The sequence below is a fragment of the Oratosquilla oratoria genome, chromosome 19 (genome assembly GCF_046742065.1).
Source record: "Oratosquilla oratoria isolate Oo_2021 chromosome 19, ASM4674206v1, whole genome shotgun sequence".
NCBI classification, from domain to species: domain Eukaryota; kingdom Metazoa; phylum Arthropoda; class Malacostraca; order Stomatopoda; family Squillidae; genus Oratosquilla; species Oratosquilla oratoria.
In genome coordinates this window covers 7,919,918-7,934,838 of record NC_134795.1, presented here as the reverse complement: position 1 = coordinate 7,934,838, position 14,921 = coordinate 7,919,918, and the positions used below count along the sequence as shown (strand labels likewise).

At 38.2% G+C, this 14,921-nt stretch overlaps 1 protein-coding gene across 1 annotated transcript in view; it reads right to left on the bottom strand.

Moving 5' to 3' along the window:
• The window catches only part of LOC143035712 (uncharacterized), a 56,201-nt gene extending 50,913 nt beyond the window's left edge, over window positions 1-5,288 (bottom strand). The window contains exon 1 of the mRNA XM_076202594.1: window positions 5,161-5,288. Within this exon, the coding sequence (XP_076058709.1) occupies window positions 5,161-5,186 (26 nt within the window). The 5' untranslated portion in view covers window positions 5,187-5,288. The remainder of the gene's footprint in view (window positions 1-5,160) is intronic.
• Between the last annotated feature and the right edge of the window lie 9,633 nt (window positions 5,289-14,921).

Sequence of the window (14,921 nt, the reverse complement as noted above, 5' to 3'; positions counted from 1 at the left end):
CTGTGAATTTACAGGATAAAGAATTACTGTATAAGGAGGACTCACTGTAATTGGAGTAATCTCTACTAAAAGAAGAATGCTGACAACACAGTATTCAACCTCTATGTACCCACCCATGGAGTACCGACTCAATTTGTTTCAAGCAGTCAATATTTTGGAACTTCTAACGGACCAGATTCATGCAGCACTCTTTTGTGATTAGAGCCCTGTGGACATTTGCATTAAAATAGCCTATAGCATCTTCAGTGATTCTCTTGAATATCTCTTCTCTTGTGTCCTCATGAGAACTAGTCCACCATGTCTGAGTTTCGTAGTGATCCAGGTTTCCAACCATTTTGGTAGAATAGCTCACCTCCATGCTCTCTACTATCTCACATGATGCCATACTATTCTTTGATCTTGAATGCTCTCTAATGCACTCCTTAGCAGTTTTTGGAGTTTCATGTGTGAAGGTATGTCACAGTTCTTCCTGGTCCTCCAGGGTGCAAAGCACTTCATATCAATTAAAGATTGCTACCACATACTCTTGGTCACATGCATCATCCCTACACTTCTTCAGACAAAATCCAGGTGCACTTTATCTTTGGAATATCCTGGACTTTGTGTAATGTTATGACCATAAATCTATAACTAGTCCCAAAAAGCTCAGTACTGCAGTAAATTCTGTGCACTTTATCTTTGGAATATCCTGGACTTTATGTGTAATGTTATGACCATAAATCTATAAATAGTCCCAAAAAACTCAGTATTGCAGTAAATTTTGCACTTTTGTAGAATCCCCCACTAAGTACCAACAAATACATACTCAATCTCCTTTGACACTCCACCATCATTGCTACACCAATTCTATTGGTGTGACTCTCATCTCTGTAACTAGTAACTAAAAATCCTTAACCTTTTGGACTTTGCAAAAATTTAGGAGAAAAAGGTTAGGGTTCCTGGTTTGAGTCAAAACATACTCCACAGCCATTTCTGTCAGTGCCAGTAACCTCAGTGAAATCCCCCCATCCCCCAATAAAAAAGTGTCCTATGATAGGCACTGGTATTCTATAGTCAAGTCTGGCTGAGAACATCTCTTTAAGTTCATATGCCTTGGTAGGAGCTTATACTGCAATAAGAGAAGTGAAGCCCAAGAACTGATTCAACCTCGCCAGCATCATATGCTCATAAACCAGAGTAACCTCTATAACAGTATACTGTAGTTAATTAAATACAGCTACTCCTGCTAGGTGGGCCCCATCACTGTGGTATGACCAGTAGTACATGTAACCTTCACTACTGAACTTACCACTGCCTGGTCTCCTCACCTCAGAACCACTGTATACAATCTAAGCCTCCAGAGCTCTGCTGATAAAAAGGGTAATCAATCATAAGAACATAAGAATGAACATAAGAATGAATGAGATGGCAAGAGACCATAAGGCCTACACTAGGCAGCTCATGGGTGGGGGAAGGAACGTTCCTGGTGCTCACACAGAAAGCCCATTGGAGATTCACCCTGAACCTGAATTTCTGTACATGCCTGATCTGTAACACCCTGACAACCGCACAGTGGGTTTGGTGATTTTGGCAGGGGCAGGTTACATGCCAACCTCTATCATTAGCATCATATATGGATGCCAAAGATAGAGTTTCAGATTCACTCTCCCACACCTCCGCATACAACTGTGCCTAAGGGCTAAACTAGGCTTTGGATATACATTTTTAACTCATCACTATCTCCCTATCCTCAATCCTAATCCCAATCCCTAATTCTGATCCCTACATTTGACCTTTATCCTAATCCCATTCGTGGTCCAAATTCTGTTCCTAACCCTTAATTCCCCTCCTCAGTTGCTGCACATTATGCTGCCAGTGAGTGGCCCTCAGCAGGTTCTCAAAAAGAAAGAATACACACCCTTCATCTTGGAACTGGGAGAGACAGCCAAAGACTATGTGGTGCTTGACTCAATGCACGTCAGAGGTTCAAGTCAGGCAGCCCAGCTGTTTTGTCTCTCTGAGCCAAAAGAAGCCACTCTCCTGGCATGAATAGAGGACCAAATAGGCATGCCGCTAGCTCCAGGGAGTCATCTCAGTGCAACCACCATACTAGGATATCATTCAGCCTCCAGGATTCATTTCCAGGCACTGCAGGGATGTCACACACATCAAACACATGACGTGTCTCATATTAGGGAGTGGTCGCAGCTCAGTCATTTGCCCTTTTGGTGGTTTTCATTTTTCTTCATCCATCTGGGTGTCCAAAACACATACTCTCTATTCATGAAAAATCACTAGGGGTGCCAGTTTAACCCTTTACCAGGCAAGGACGAGTAAACTAGTCTTCACCCAATTTTTCTTTTTCAGAGTGCAATGAGTAAACTCATACAAACATAATTTTTCAAAAACAGACACAGATGAGTATAATTGTTGAATAAGGGCCATTCTCAGCCATCAATGAGTATACTCGGTGAATCATGCGTCTGGTAGCTACGTCTCTTCCGCCTTGGGATGCATTTGTTAGTGATAAGGTATCAGTCAAATGAAGAAGACTCATTGCTTTTGCGCACATACACTCACTCGTTTTTTTTTTTTATGAATTATGCCCAGATGTCAAGCTCAAAAGATGAGAATGAATATAAAGCTTCAATTAGAAGCTTGGATACATCAGACGAGAGTGCAAGTTCATCTGACAATGGTTATTCTCTCTCAAGTGAGGAAGAGGATTTAAACATTGGCGTCGACATGCTTTCTCCACCACCATGCTTCCCATTCACTGGAAATCCTGGATTATCAATTGTAGAATAAGATATAAAAAAAGAGTAAAGTAAGTGTGTAATTTCCCTTTACTTTTGATTCTAAAGTTGGGAAAAAGACAATAAAAAAAGGAAAGATGAGTTATCTCGCTTATGCCAGAAATAGTACCTTCAAAATAAAATTTCAAGTAAAATATTGGTAATAGATAAAAATAAAAGTTATTTCCATAATCAGTATGAAAAATACTATAAAAAAGCAATAAAAAATTTGTCTTAAAATGAAACATTTCCTAAAAAAAAAAAAAGTCGCCGGTTAAGAGGGTAAATGCTGACAACCCAATCATGCAGCAGGTAGTACTGGGCTATACGGTACCTGTAGAACAACCGCCTCAATTGACTGCTACTATCTAGAATTTTGCTCACTGGAAATTTGTAGCCCAAATGAGTCAGCAACAGTCCCTCAGCACATATTTCTCCAAGAAAAATAAACAAATTAGATTATTGTTTATATTGACACTCACTGTGGTCTTAGATCATGGGCACATATTTCTCCAAGAAAAAAAAAATATATATATATATATATAGATTACTGTCTATATTGTCATTTGCTGTGCCATTGGATAATGTCCTGGACATACCTGACCTACAGCTTGACCTATTCTAGGATAGCTCAAAATTTGTATTGCCCAATCTATGACCTTACAGATACACTTCATTCCCTTACTTGTGTGGGGAGATAACAACCTGTATTATCAATGAAAGCTTTTCTAGCTGGGAGTGTGGCTCAAACTCATGACCTCAAATATGGAACCCCAAAGCACTAACCATTGCACCACCGACAAATAGTGAAAGTTTCTTTCTATGTAGGACCAATGACTGGTACCTGTTAGTATTGGTTCTGCATTATATACATCACAGAGAACCACCTCCCCTAGCACATCCTAAAATTTTATGAAAACCTTCACCTACATCTTGAGGTACAGCTCCAAGGGGCTTATACTAAAGTCTCTAGACCAAGCCCAAAATCCCTCTCTATTAATTCTGACTATTCCCACCCACCTCTCTCCCATCTCACTTTCACACTAAAAGAGGTGACAATGTTCCACAGCTTCCTTCTTTCTCCTCCTCCTGTTACCCTGTGGCAAGTAAACAAACCCAAATTAAAACTACATAATCAAGGGTTCAAAGTTTTTACTAGAATTGTATAGGAAGGCCTGAAGACTATTGTTAACTATGGTGAGACTGCATGTTCCCCGTAAGTGAAACTTAAGTCAACAATTATTGGGGTACATGTTTCTATGTCACTAACTGGCAGTCGAGAAAGAGTGGTAAAGCTCCAGTTTGCTTTCCTCATGTGAAAATGTGGAAAACAAAAGATAATGCTTATAATGAGAAATCTTCTGCCTAGTTTTGAGACCAAGTACCAGATTCTGAGAGTTGTACTTGATATCTATCTCACTGGTGATCATAAACACCACAATTCAAGACTGAAGACTGATAACAGGTTGTTTTATGGAATCTGAAGATAGGCACTGTCACATGTCACCTCTTATTATTAGTCCAGCTACAACATCCCATTATTATGAATAACTTCACTAGATTTCTGATATTTATTTCCACCATGTATCCATAAAAAGGCCGTTTTTCTCACATTAGCCTTACTTCTATTTCTGATAATTATTTTGATTTTCATAACTTTCACTTAATTTCTCATAGTCTACACACATATATACCATTCCTCCCATTTGCATATCACTATAATTTACCGTCCAAATTACATATGAATCTAACTGTTTAACTGAATTGTTGACATACGGCTAACATCATTTTCCACATTAAGCCCGAAACATATGCATAAATTCTATGATATAGACTAATAATCAATATAGTCAATGAGTAATTTTCATAGTTTATACCACGGCCAAAGTGACAGGTTGTTGTGAACAGCTAAATTATCAAAATAATAACTTCCTCATGGTGAGCTGTGACTAACCGTTTCTACACAGACCATTAATGTTGGCAGGGTCAAATCAACTTGAAAATATATTTTGAGTACACCTATTAATGTTAGTCTACACCTGCTGTGTGCATTAATTCTGGGAAAGCAAAACCACATCGAATAAACCAAATTCACATCAGTGCAAATAATTTGTACTCTAGGGGTAATATGTGCAACAAAATTCTCGTCCTTATCATTGCAAAAGTTTAGAATTCCTACGTACAGCTTGGTACAGTATATCTAAAACTAAACTATCACAAATTGCCTTAATAAGGCGGTAATGAACGTCAAAATACCATACGTTCAGGTCGATCCGACAAAGAGGCCCAATACTATTAATCTAAACTTCTTTACCATTAACAACGCTAGTAACAACTAATTATGTTTATGCCAGAGACTAACCATAATATAAATAAATAGATTTACCTTAAAAGTTGAGCAGAATTTTTCATCTCATCCAATAATCACACTCATTTCTGTGAATATTCTTGCAGTCATCATTTCGATGTTTGGTCCGAGTTGTCTGCCATGTTTACATTCACCGTTAATTTCACCAAAATGTTGACATTATTAAAGTTAACATTCACCGGAAAAATTTGTTTGTTGTAGCAAATATATATATGATGAATGTAAAATGTATGTTAAATATCATAGTAATTTTATTTCTTTGTATATCTTGTGCATAATAGAATCGGTCCTATTTTGTCATCACATGCAATCATGATTGCAAAAAAAATATGAATATGCAGTCTTTCCCAACGTAACACACGCGCTCTATGAATAGTCTTTTATCTACAAGCATTTAATTCCCATGAATATCTATCGAAATATGTTGCAAATAAGAATTTGGTTTCATCCATTAGGGTTCTGTGATTGGAGGCAGTAAACTTAATTCTGTATATTCTGGTCAGCTACAATCACATGTTGAATATATTTATCTATCAGACGGCATAATATATACCATAATGTTTTTAATTAATGGCATGCAGCCCAGAACTCCCAAGAATAACACAAACCCGATCGTTCATACAGTGACCTAAATTTCGGCCTAACTGATATATCTTACCAGTATGTTACCAACTCCACCTCATCGCTATTGCTGTTGAGGTGGTCTGTTAAGGATCGGGTCAGTAAGCCTTCGCTGACTTATGTGGTGTCCCCCATTTGCCTTATTAAGGGATAAATTTTGGCCTTAATCAATTCACTGTGTTTGCTGCAATTGCCTCTCTTGGCATTGTTCCACTCGTTAACAATTTTATTTGAGAAGAAGTACTTTCTCATGTCAAGTCGTGGTCCTTGTTTAAAGATTTTCACTGGATGTCCTCTTTTTGTTTCCTGATCCATGATGAAGAAGTTATCTTGACCCTCAAACCAGTCCCTTCATCATTTTAGATTTTTCAGTAAGGTCACCTCTAACTCTCCTCATTTCTAATGTCACAAGCCCGGTTTTCTTCGGTCTCTCTTCGTATGGATCATCCTTAATACTGTGCATAATTACTGTCATCCTTCTTTGCACCTTTTCAAAGTTGTCACTATATCTTTGCATATAAGGTCTCCATGCTTGATGGCAGTACTCTAAATGGGGTCTTACCAGATATTTATACAAATTTACTATGTTGTCTTTGCTCTTATGCTCTATTGTTCTTCTAATGTTTCCCATTACCTGGTTGGCATTTGAAACCACTTCAGCTATGTGGGCACTTGGACTGAGCGATGTACTTATTTTCATCCCCAAATCTTTCTCTGATCTTCATTCATAATTTTTTGTTCCCTAGTTTGCACGTTTGGTTGATGTCTCCATGTCCAATTTGGAGATACTTGCACTTTTCCACATTAAATAACATTTGCCAGGCCTCTGATCAATTATACATTTTATTTAAGTCACCCTGTAAGCGGTTGGCATCTTCAGGTGTTACTACTTTATTAAATATTTTCGTATCATCAGCAAACTTGAGGATGTGAGAAACAATATTGTTATCAATGTCATTTATAAATATAGTGAACAATAGAGGCACCAACATTGATCCCTGGGGTACACCGCTCTTAACCTTCCTCCTTTCGAATTTGTGTCTCCTAATGACAACCCTTTGCTTTCTTTCTTTTAGCCAATCATTAATTCATCCTTGTATGTTCTTTCCGATTCCGTGTGTCTTCATTTTCCTCTACAGCCTCTGGTGTGGAACCTTATCGAAAGCCTTAGAGAAGTCAAGGTATACGACGTTCACAAGGTAGCATGACTTTATGTAAAATGTTACTCTCTCAAGGAATGTCAGTATTTTGTCAGACAAGATCTTCCTGATAAAAACCGTGCTGGGTTCCTTTGATCAGCTTATGTTCCTCAAGATGTTTTATTATTGCATCTCCAATCAAAGTTTCCATAACCTTGTTCACTTGAGACGTCAAGCTTATTGGTCTGTAGTTGCAAGCAAGTCTCTTTGATCCCTTTCTAAAAATAGGTATCGCATTTGCCATACTCCAACCATCTGATACTTTCCCAATCTCCAAAACTCTCTTAAAAATATAACTTAACGGTTGTGCTGCCGGTCCTCCCAAGTTCTTTAACACTGCTGGATGTACATTATCATCACCCGGTGATTTTTCTGGATTTAATATACCTATGATCTTAATTACTCTCTGTGTAGGTAGATCCTTCTCTTGTAGCATTTGGTTACTTGTACCATTATAGACCACTCTTGGTTAAAGAATATTTGCAGTTGATCTAATCCAACACGGAATTCAAAGGTCTGGAAATGGCGTTCCAGCAACAGCTATAGCTTGATTCAAGTGAACTAGTCGATATACATAGGCTACTGTTCACTTGCCAGACCTATTCTATGTGAAGAGGCACGATAACAAATTTCTTCTAATTTTTGTAATCTTAGAAAGTTAACAAAACTTACTCTACGCGTTTTGGCCTTTCTCCTATAAGTAGGCTATTTACCAGTGGCGCGAATTAATATGAAGAAAGAAAATATATACTCATATTTTTCTTGCACTTTGGTGAAGGTACGATAAACATTCACTCAAGTTCAGCTTTCCTTGTATCGTTTCAACTGTTTTCTATTGTAATTTGTGGCGATTGAAATTTCACAGCGGTTTTTCTGAGCAAAGAGTTTGCCTACGTTCTTCATAGAAAATTAGCTTAGGGAAGACTATAACAGTTGTTCCTGTTCCTAACCACAGTTAATTTTTAATAATTTAGGACAAAGGTTAAGCATATTTTCCAGGATATCTTTCGTTAACTGCGCTTACTAGATCACTCCGAAGTCTTATTTCTATGACAGTGTCGTGTATAGGTCTGGTAATGCCCGGGGCCTGCTCCTTAATTGTATGCCTCTCAAAAATTCAAGTATAAGCCCTAGTCCTGAGAAATAGCCTATTATGAGAAAGGAAGATATTTTGAAAATGTAAACATAAAATAAACACTTCATGCGATTTAAGCACAAATCAAACAATTTTATCTTATCCATTATGTCTAACTTATTTTCCTCTCTGACTGAATGCTCCTGTAGCGGTTTTGATATAATGTAATGTAACGTAATGCGTAATAACTGCGCATGTACCTATACGCGCATTCTCTGGCGCAGTAAGCAACATACGCCAATATGTCGATACCACATCATATGATATATAACTACGTATACCTGTGCATATGTATCCATGTTCATATTGTTATTCTGTATATACTACATCAGTATGTCCTATGTAGATGGTTTAGACGTGGCAACTTTATATACCCGGGCAGAGACGCGGTAGGCATACGGTCTAGGGTCAGTGAGAAGGAGTAAGTTGCTTGCATTGATTGAGTGTAACTTCATAATACCAAATACCAGGTGACCTCGACTTTTATTTATTCTAGCCACATGCGTAATTATGGTGAACGACACCATAACTGGTGACTGCCTGGAGTAACCATTTTACGTGGATAAGAGTGAGTGAATAATTAATTCAAAGTGACTGTTGTGCTTCGCAACTGTGGTATTCCAGTGATATTCCAGTGACGCTTCCAATATTTGATGTGCCGTATCTAACGGGTACTGTATCGACAACGCATAAAGAAACTCACTTTCTACACATCCTTCAACCTCATCCTTGATGCAGACAAACCAGCAGTCTATCCGCGGAAACTTTGTCGCAGAAAGAATTAGAATCCGACAAGAAATAATGGTCTCAAACTGTCAGGAAATAGATTGAATTTGGAAGTGGACAGAAACAACTTCGCCAACCGTGTAGTTAATGAATGGAATAAACTTCCTGCAGAGGCAGTGCAATGTAGTTCAGTTCGAAGCTTTAAGATTAGTTTAGATAAACATCTAAGCAAGATGCTGTAATGACTCATTTATTTCATATTATTTGTTTATTTGTTTGTTATTATTTGTCTGTTTATTATTTGCTTGATTTTCATTTATCATCATTTATCTGTCAATTTATTATTATTTACTATTTACCTGTTTGTTTATTATTTGATTATACTTATGCATTTATTTATCTTATTTATTATTATTTATATTTTTATCATTTTTATATATTTTCTTATCTATCATGATTATATTTTTTTCGCATCCGACCTAGTTATGGATCAAAAAGTCTCCTGTCGACATGCTCCGCCTTTCTAATCCTTTGTAATCCTTTGAAAGACCACATGACACCAACCATCCAGTCGTTAGTCACGCCAAGCGCGACACAAACAACAGCCGCAACAACAACATCGACGCTTAGATCAACAACGTCAGCACTTCCGGTAGCAGAACCAGTCGCCGTCAGACCCCAGCAATCTAACGAAACTTTCCCCAGCACGTTGGTTTCTTATATTTGACTCCCAATTTATCTTGAAGAACATCACCACATCCTCCACCAAGTTTCATCACGCCGTAGCAAATTTACCCGTTCGAGTGTTCAACCAGCTCAGTGATGACGTCGTCAACACCGCCAACTACGACAGATTGAAGCTGGAGTTGACCACTATATTTACCGAGACCAAACCGGAACTGTTTGATGCCCTCGTGCATCTAAACCATATAATGCATGAGAAACTTTCTATACTCCTTCGAGAACTCAGGACGATTGGACAGCAGATGAAAGTGGACGACGAATTCTTGAAACTCAAGTTTCTGAATGCAGTTCCCAATGAGGTATGACCTTTCCTCGTAACACATGAAGGAACTCTAGACGAATTAGCCCGTGTCCCCGAAACATTGCAGGCTTACGGTTCCGGTAACCGTAGCACTCTAGTGTCAGCGATTAGTGACAAAGTGTCGTACTCGCCCTCTCATAACAGAGCAGTGTTTCATAGTAGCCCAAAAAGCTCGGCTTCTATTGACATTCCTATTGGAGTAAGGGTCCATGAGACTCAACGGCAACATATCTCATATGGTAGTAGAGCTAAGTCATGTAAACGCTGGTGTATGCTTTTTTTCTATTTCCAGTAACATTTTGCCCGATTTCTGTCCTAATTCTCGTTCCTCATCCCTTCCTCCTAGGTCTAGTACGTCGGGAAACTAGACAGGCAGTCCGTAGAAGTATCCCTTGCAACCGTCGGACTGCCATTTGTAATAAGTGTCTTAATAGGTTGCAAGAGTTATGAATTTCTCATAGATACTGGATCTCAAATCTCACTCTTGCCCTATATCTCCGAATTATCTCTTTATTTTAGACCGACAGCTTTTTCTCTTACTAATGTACGCACGTATGGTGAAGTAGACGTAAAACTTGGAATTCCACGTATTAGACATTCTTTTCCATGGTCCTTTGTAGTATCTGATGTTGTACGCCCCATCCTTGGAACAGAGTTTTTACTTGTTAAATCACTGGTGATAGATTGTAAGAACCAGTATCTAGTTTATCCATCCACCGGGTGCACCAGTACTCTAAAGACTCCAGATATCCCTATCTTTTCACACGTGGTGCATTATGGGGAAAATTATTTAAGAGATATTGCTCATCTTTCAGAATTTCCCGTACTCACCGCACCATTGCAATTAACCTTGGGCATCCCCACTTCATTTTGTTCCAAAGAAAAAAACACATTCCTAGAAACCTTACGGAGATTACCGAGGTCTAAATAACGTAACTATCAATGACAAATATCCTATACTGTACTTGCGCACTCTCACCATATCACTTAAGGATATGACTATCTTTTCAAAGACAGACTTACAACATGCATATCTATAGATTCCTGTCGCTGGACAGAATATATCTAAAGCTGCGACATGCACACCATTTATGCTCTTTGAATTTCTATAAGTATTTATGCCATATGGTCTTAATTAAGAACGTAGGTTCTACCTTTCAGCGCCTCATAGATACCATTCTTGCTAATGTAAACAACACCTTTACTTACCTCGACGACATCTTGGCTGCCGATTGTTTATCATGATCGACAGCACTGTGTCACTCGATGTCTTTGACTTGAGTGGTATCGCTCAAGGACAGGAAGGTGACGAAGAGTTGGAAACATTTAAAGCTAGACTATCCGAATTCACTTTACCCGCTACCCTTACCCTGTGGTGTGACACCTCGACTAAAAATCCACGAGCTTTCGTCTCGTTATCCTTACCGAGTAACGTAATCTCTTCCTTGCATAATCTCTCATCTTGGAGCTCAGCCCACATCTAAATGAGCAAAACAACGCTATTTTCTGGCTTTGTTTTTACAAAGATGTAAAGAACTTTGTCAAAGAATGCCTTCCATGTCAACAAGCCAGGACTACTTGTCACACTGCATCACTTGTTTCACCTATCTCTACTCCTACAGACCGTTTCCAATCAGTCCACATTGATATTGTTGGACCACTACCACCTGCAACCCTTCCTAATTATCCTTACCCTCTTCCATACAAATACTTACTGACTTGCATTGACCGAGCGACCCGATGGACTGAACCAGTCTCTCTCACTGACACCAGTGCGACTTCTGTAGCCATTGCTTTCATTAACGGATGGATATGTCGTTTCGGAGTCCCAATTCACGTCATCACATATAGGGACTCCCAGTTCGAGAGCGAAATTTTCTCTGAACTTTCATCAATCATTGGTTTCCATCATATGCGAATTACCAGTTATCACCCTCAAGCTAGCAGAATGATTGAACGTTATCACTGCTCTTTGAAATCCGCTATCCAAGCTAGACAAGAAAATTGGTTCTACTCTTTACCCATGGTTACTTGGCCACCTTTAACACCTCACGTAAGTAAAATTTCCCCGTTTACCGCGGATACTGGCGCCTATATGTTGTGTCCTTCAGTTGCAATCACCAAGGAACCCACCATCACATCGGATAACGTACATTACTTTTCGACTTCCCCAAGGCGATACGTCCGTCTTAACGACCGGCTCAAACCAGCGTATCTTCCCATCACTCGACGACCTCAGATGCCCGCAATAGGAGGGGTTTTGGAGGCCATGATGACTAATTGAGAAAGATTAAATGTCAAAAGGATTTGAAGAAATATTTTTCCATTTAGACCTATAAATACCTAGAGTAGCTTAGAAGGTGATATAGTCCAAGCTGGAACAACACATGAATTAAAATCTAAGTATGATGACTGAAAAATAAGATATAACCAAAGTTGGAATCATAAATGAATTTGAAGCTTGGTAAGACAAACCGGAGAGTAATAGACTCGCACGAGCACTATTCCTTTATTGTGCCACAATTGGTACACATACATACATAGACCCCCCTCCACACACACACACACACACACACAAACACTCGCACGCACTTGCTTATGGTGGTCCGTCGCTGATCCATGACGACAGTGCTCCGGTGAAGTGTGATTTAATGAAGCTGGGTGGTGATGTTGAGGTTTTTGCAGTTGATGCCAGCGGATGTGACTATGTAGGTCAATTCTTGACTCACATATCCTCCCACACCCCGAGCAAGTCAGCTCTAGATCAGGTGGGTAAATTCTAATGTTGCGTTGATTTCTTATTTCCCGCCGGTCGCCCCGTGTTTGTTTACGAGCAGACACAAGATGATTGACCCTTCGTGAGCACTTGTACGCCATGAGGCGCGATCAAAAGCTATGGTTTCAAGATGAGTTTTGTTTTTAGCTAATCTTTATAACGCTTTTTCTGACCCTCTGCAATGCAGCGTGCATCAGATAGTTGCTTGTATGTATATATATATTTTTTCCGGGAAAGACGGTTCTCAGGCATGCGGATGACATAACTGGCCGACTGCTGCTGACGCTTTGCTAACAATGCTTCAATGTTGGATATTTGTTTACGTTGCAAGATTTCAGTGTATGGTACTTTGTCTTGCCCTGTTAGGCCCAAGATTCTTTGAAGACAATGAATGTGGGAGGCATCCAGAAAAACACACACACACACACACACACACACACACACACACACACACACACACACACACACACACACACACACACACACACACACACACACACACACACACACACACACACACACACACACACACACACACACACACACACATACACACACACACACACACACACACACACACGCACACACACACACGCGCGCACACACACACACACACACACACACACACACACACACACACACACACACACACACACACACACACACACACACACACACACACACACACATATATATATATATATATGTATATATACACAGTTGGAACAAGTTAGATGAGAAAGTGGTGTGTGCAAAGACAATACATGAATTTAAAAATAGTTTAGATAAAATGAGATATGAAGACGGGATCCCACGAGCATAGCTCCCCTTCCCGTAAAATACAACTAGGTAAATACAACTAGGTAAATACACACACGCACACACACATGCGCGCGCGAACTTTTATGTTGATTTTTTTACGGCAAAAGAAACTAAATAATCACTAACAGACACCAGAACAGAAATAATCATAATCCAAACACAAATAAAGAAAATAAATTCAACCTCACAAACATCTATATACCGCTCACCATATCGAGCCAAACCTCTCAATTCATTAACAAACATTATACTGACAGGTAACAGGAAAACACATTACCCAGTTTGGCTAAACACGCAAATAGCAGATCAAAAAGGAAACAGAATACTAGAACAACTCCCCAGCCCAAACATATTAAACTCCAGCAACTCCCCACCAGACAACCTTCTCAACACAATCAACAAACAACTTCCCCAGACATAACAATGTGCTCCTCCTCCATCCAGACAAGGACATGGGAAGTCCCACACGATCTCCCTTCAGACCACTTCCCAATAAAGATCAACATTGAAATAGTTGGGAAAAAGGAATTCTACATAACGATTATTAAAAAAAAAATGTAAGAATAAAAATCACCATTTAACTAGTTGGGAAAAGTGAATTCTACATAAAGATTATTAAAAAAAGTAAGAATAAATATCACCATTTAACTAGTTGGGGAAAATTAATTCTACATAAAGGTTATTAAAAAATGTAAGAATAAAAATCACCATTTAACTAGTTGGGAAAAATTAATTCTACATATAGATTATTAAAAATGTAAGAATAAAGATCACCATTTAACTAGTAGGGAAAAATTAATTCTACATAAAGATTATTAAAAATATAAGAATAAAGATCACCATTTAACTAGTTGGGAATATTTTATTCTGCATAAAAATATTTAAAAAAAAATGTAAGACTAAAGATCACTATTTAACTAGTTGGAAATATTAATTCTACATACAGATTACTAAAAATGTAAAAATAAAGAATAAAGATCACCATTTAACTAGTTGGGAAAAATGAATTCTATATAAAGATGATAAAGAAATGTAAGAATATACTAAGGAAATAGAAAATGGAAACCTTTAACATAGATTAGTTCTCATGTATAGACATCGCAGAGGAAAAGATTCCTGTGTCTATTCAGGAAGCTAGTAAGAGACATATTCCAAGAAACTACGGGAAAAATACAATCGAAACTACGCACCTGAGATAGTCACCCACAGAAATACATAAACAAAGAAAAACAATATTAAGTAAAATAGATAAATAGATAAACAGGTAAAAAGAATAAAAGTGAAAATAAATTAACAAATAGACAAATAAATTATTGAATAAATAAATGAATAAGTAAATAACTGAATTAATTAATCAATAATTTAGTATATAAATGAACAAATAAATTAATTGATTAATCGACCAAGCTAAAAAGCAAGCTAAAACTCATAGATCTAGAAAAAATAAATGCTATA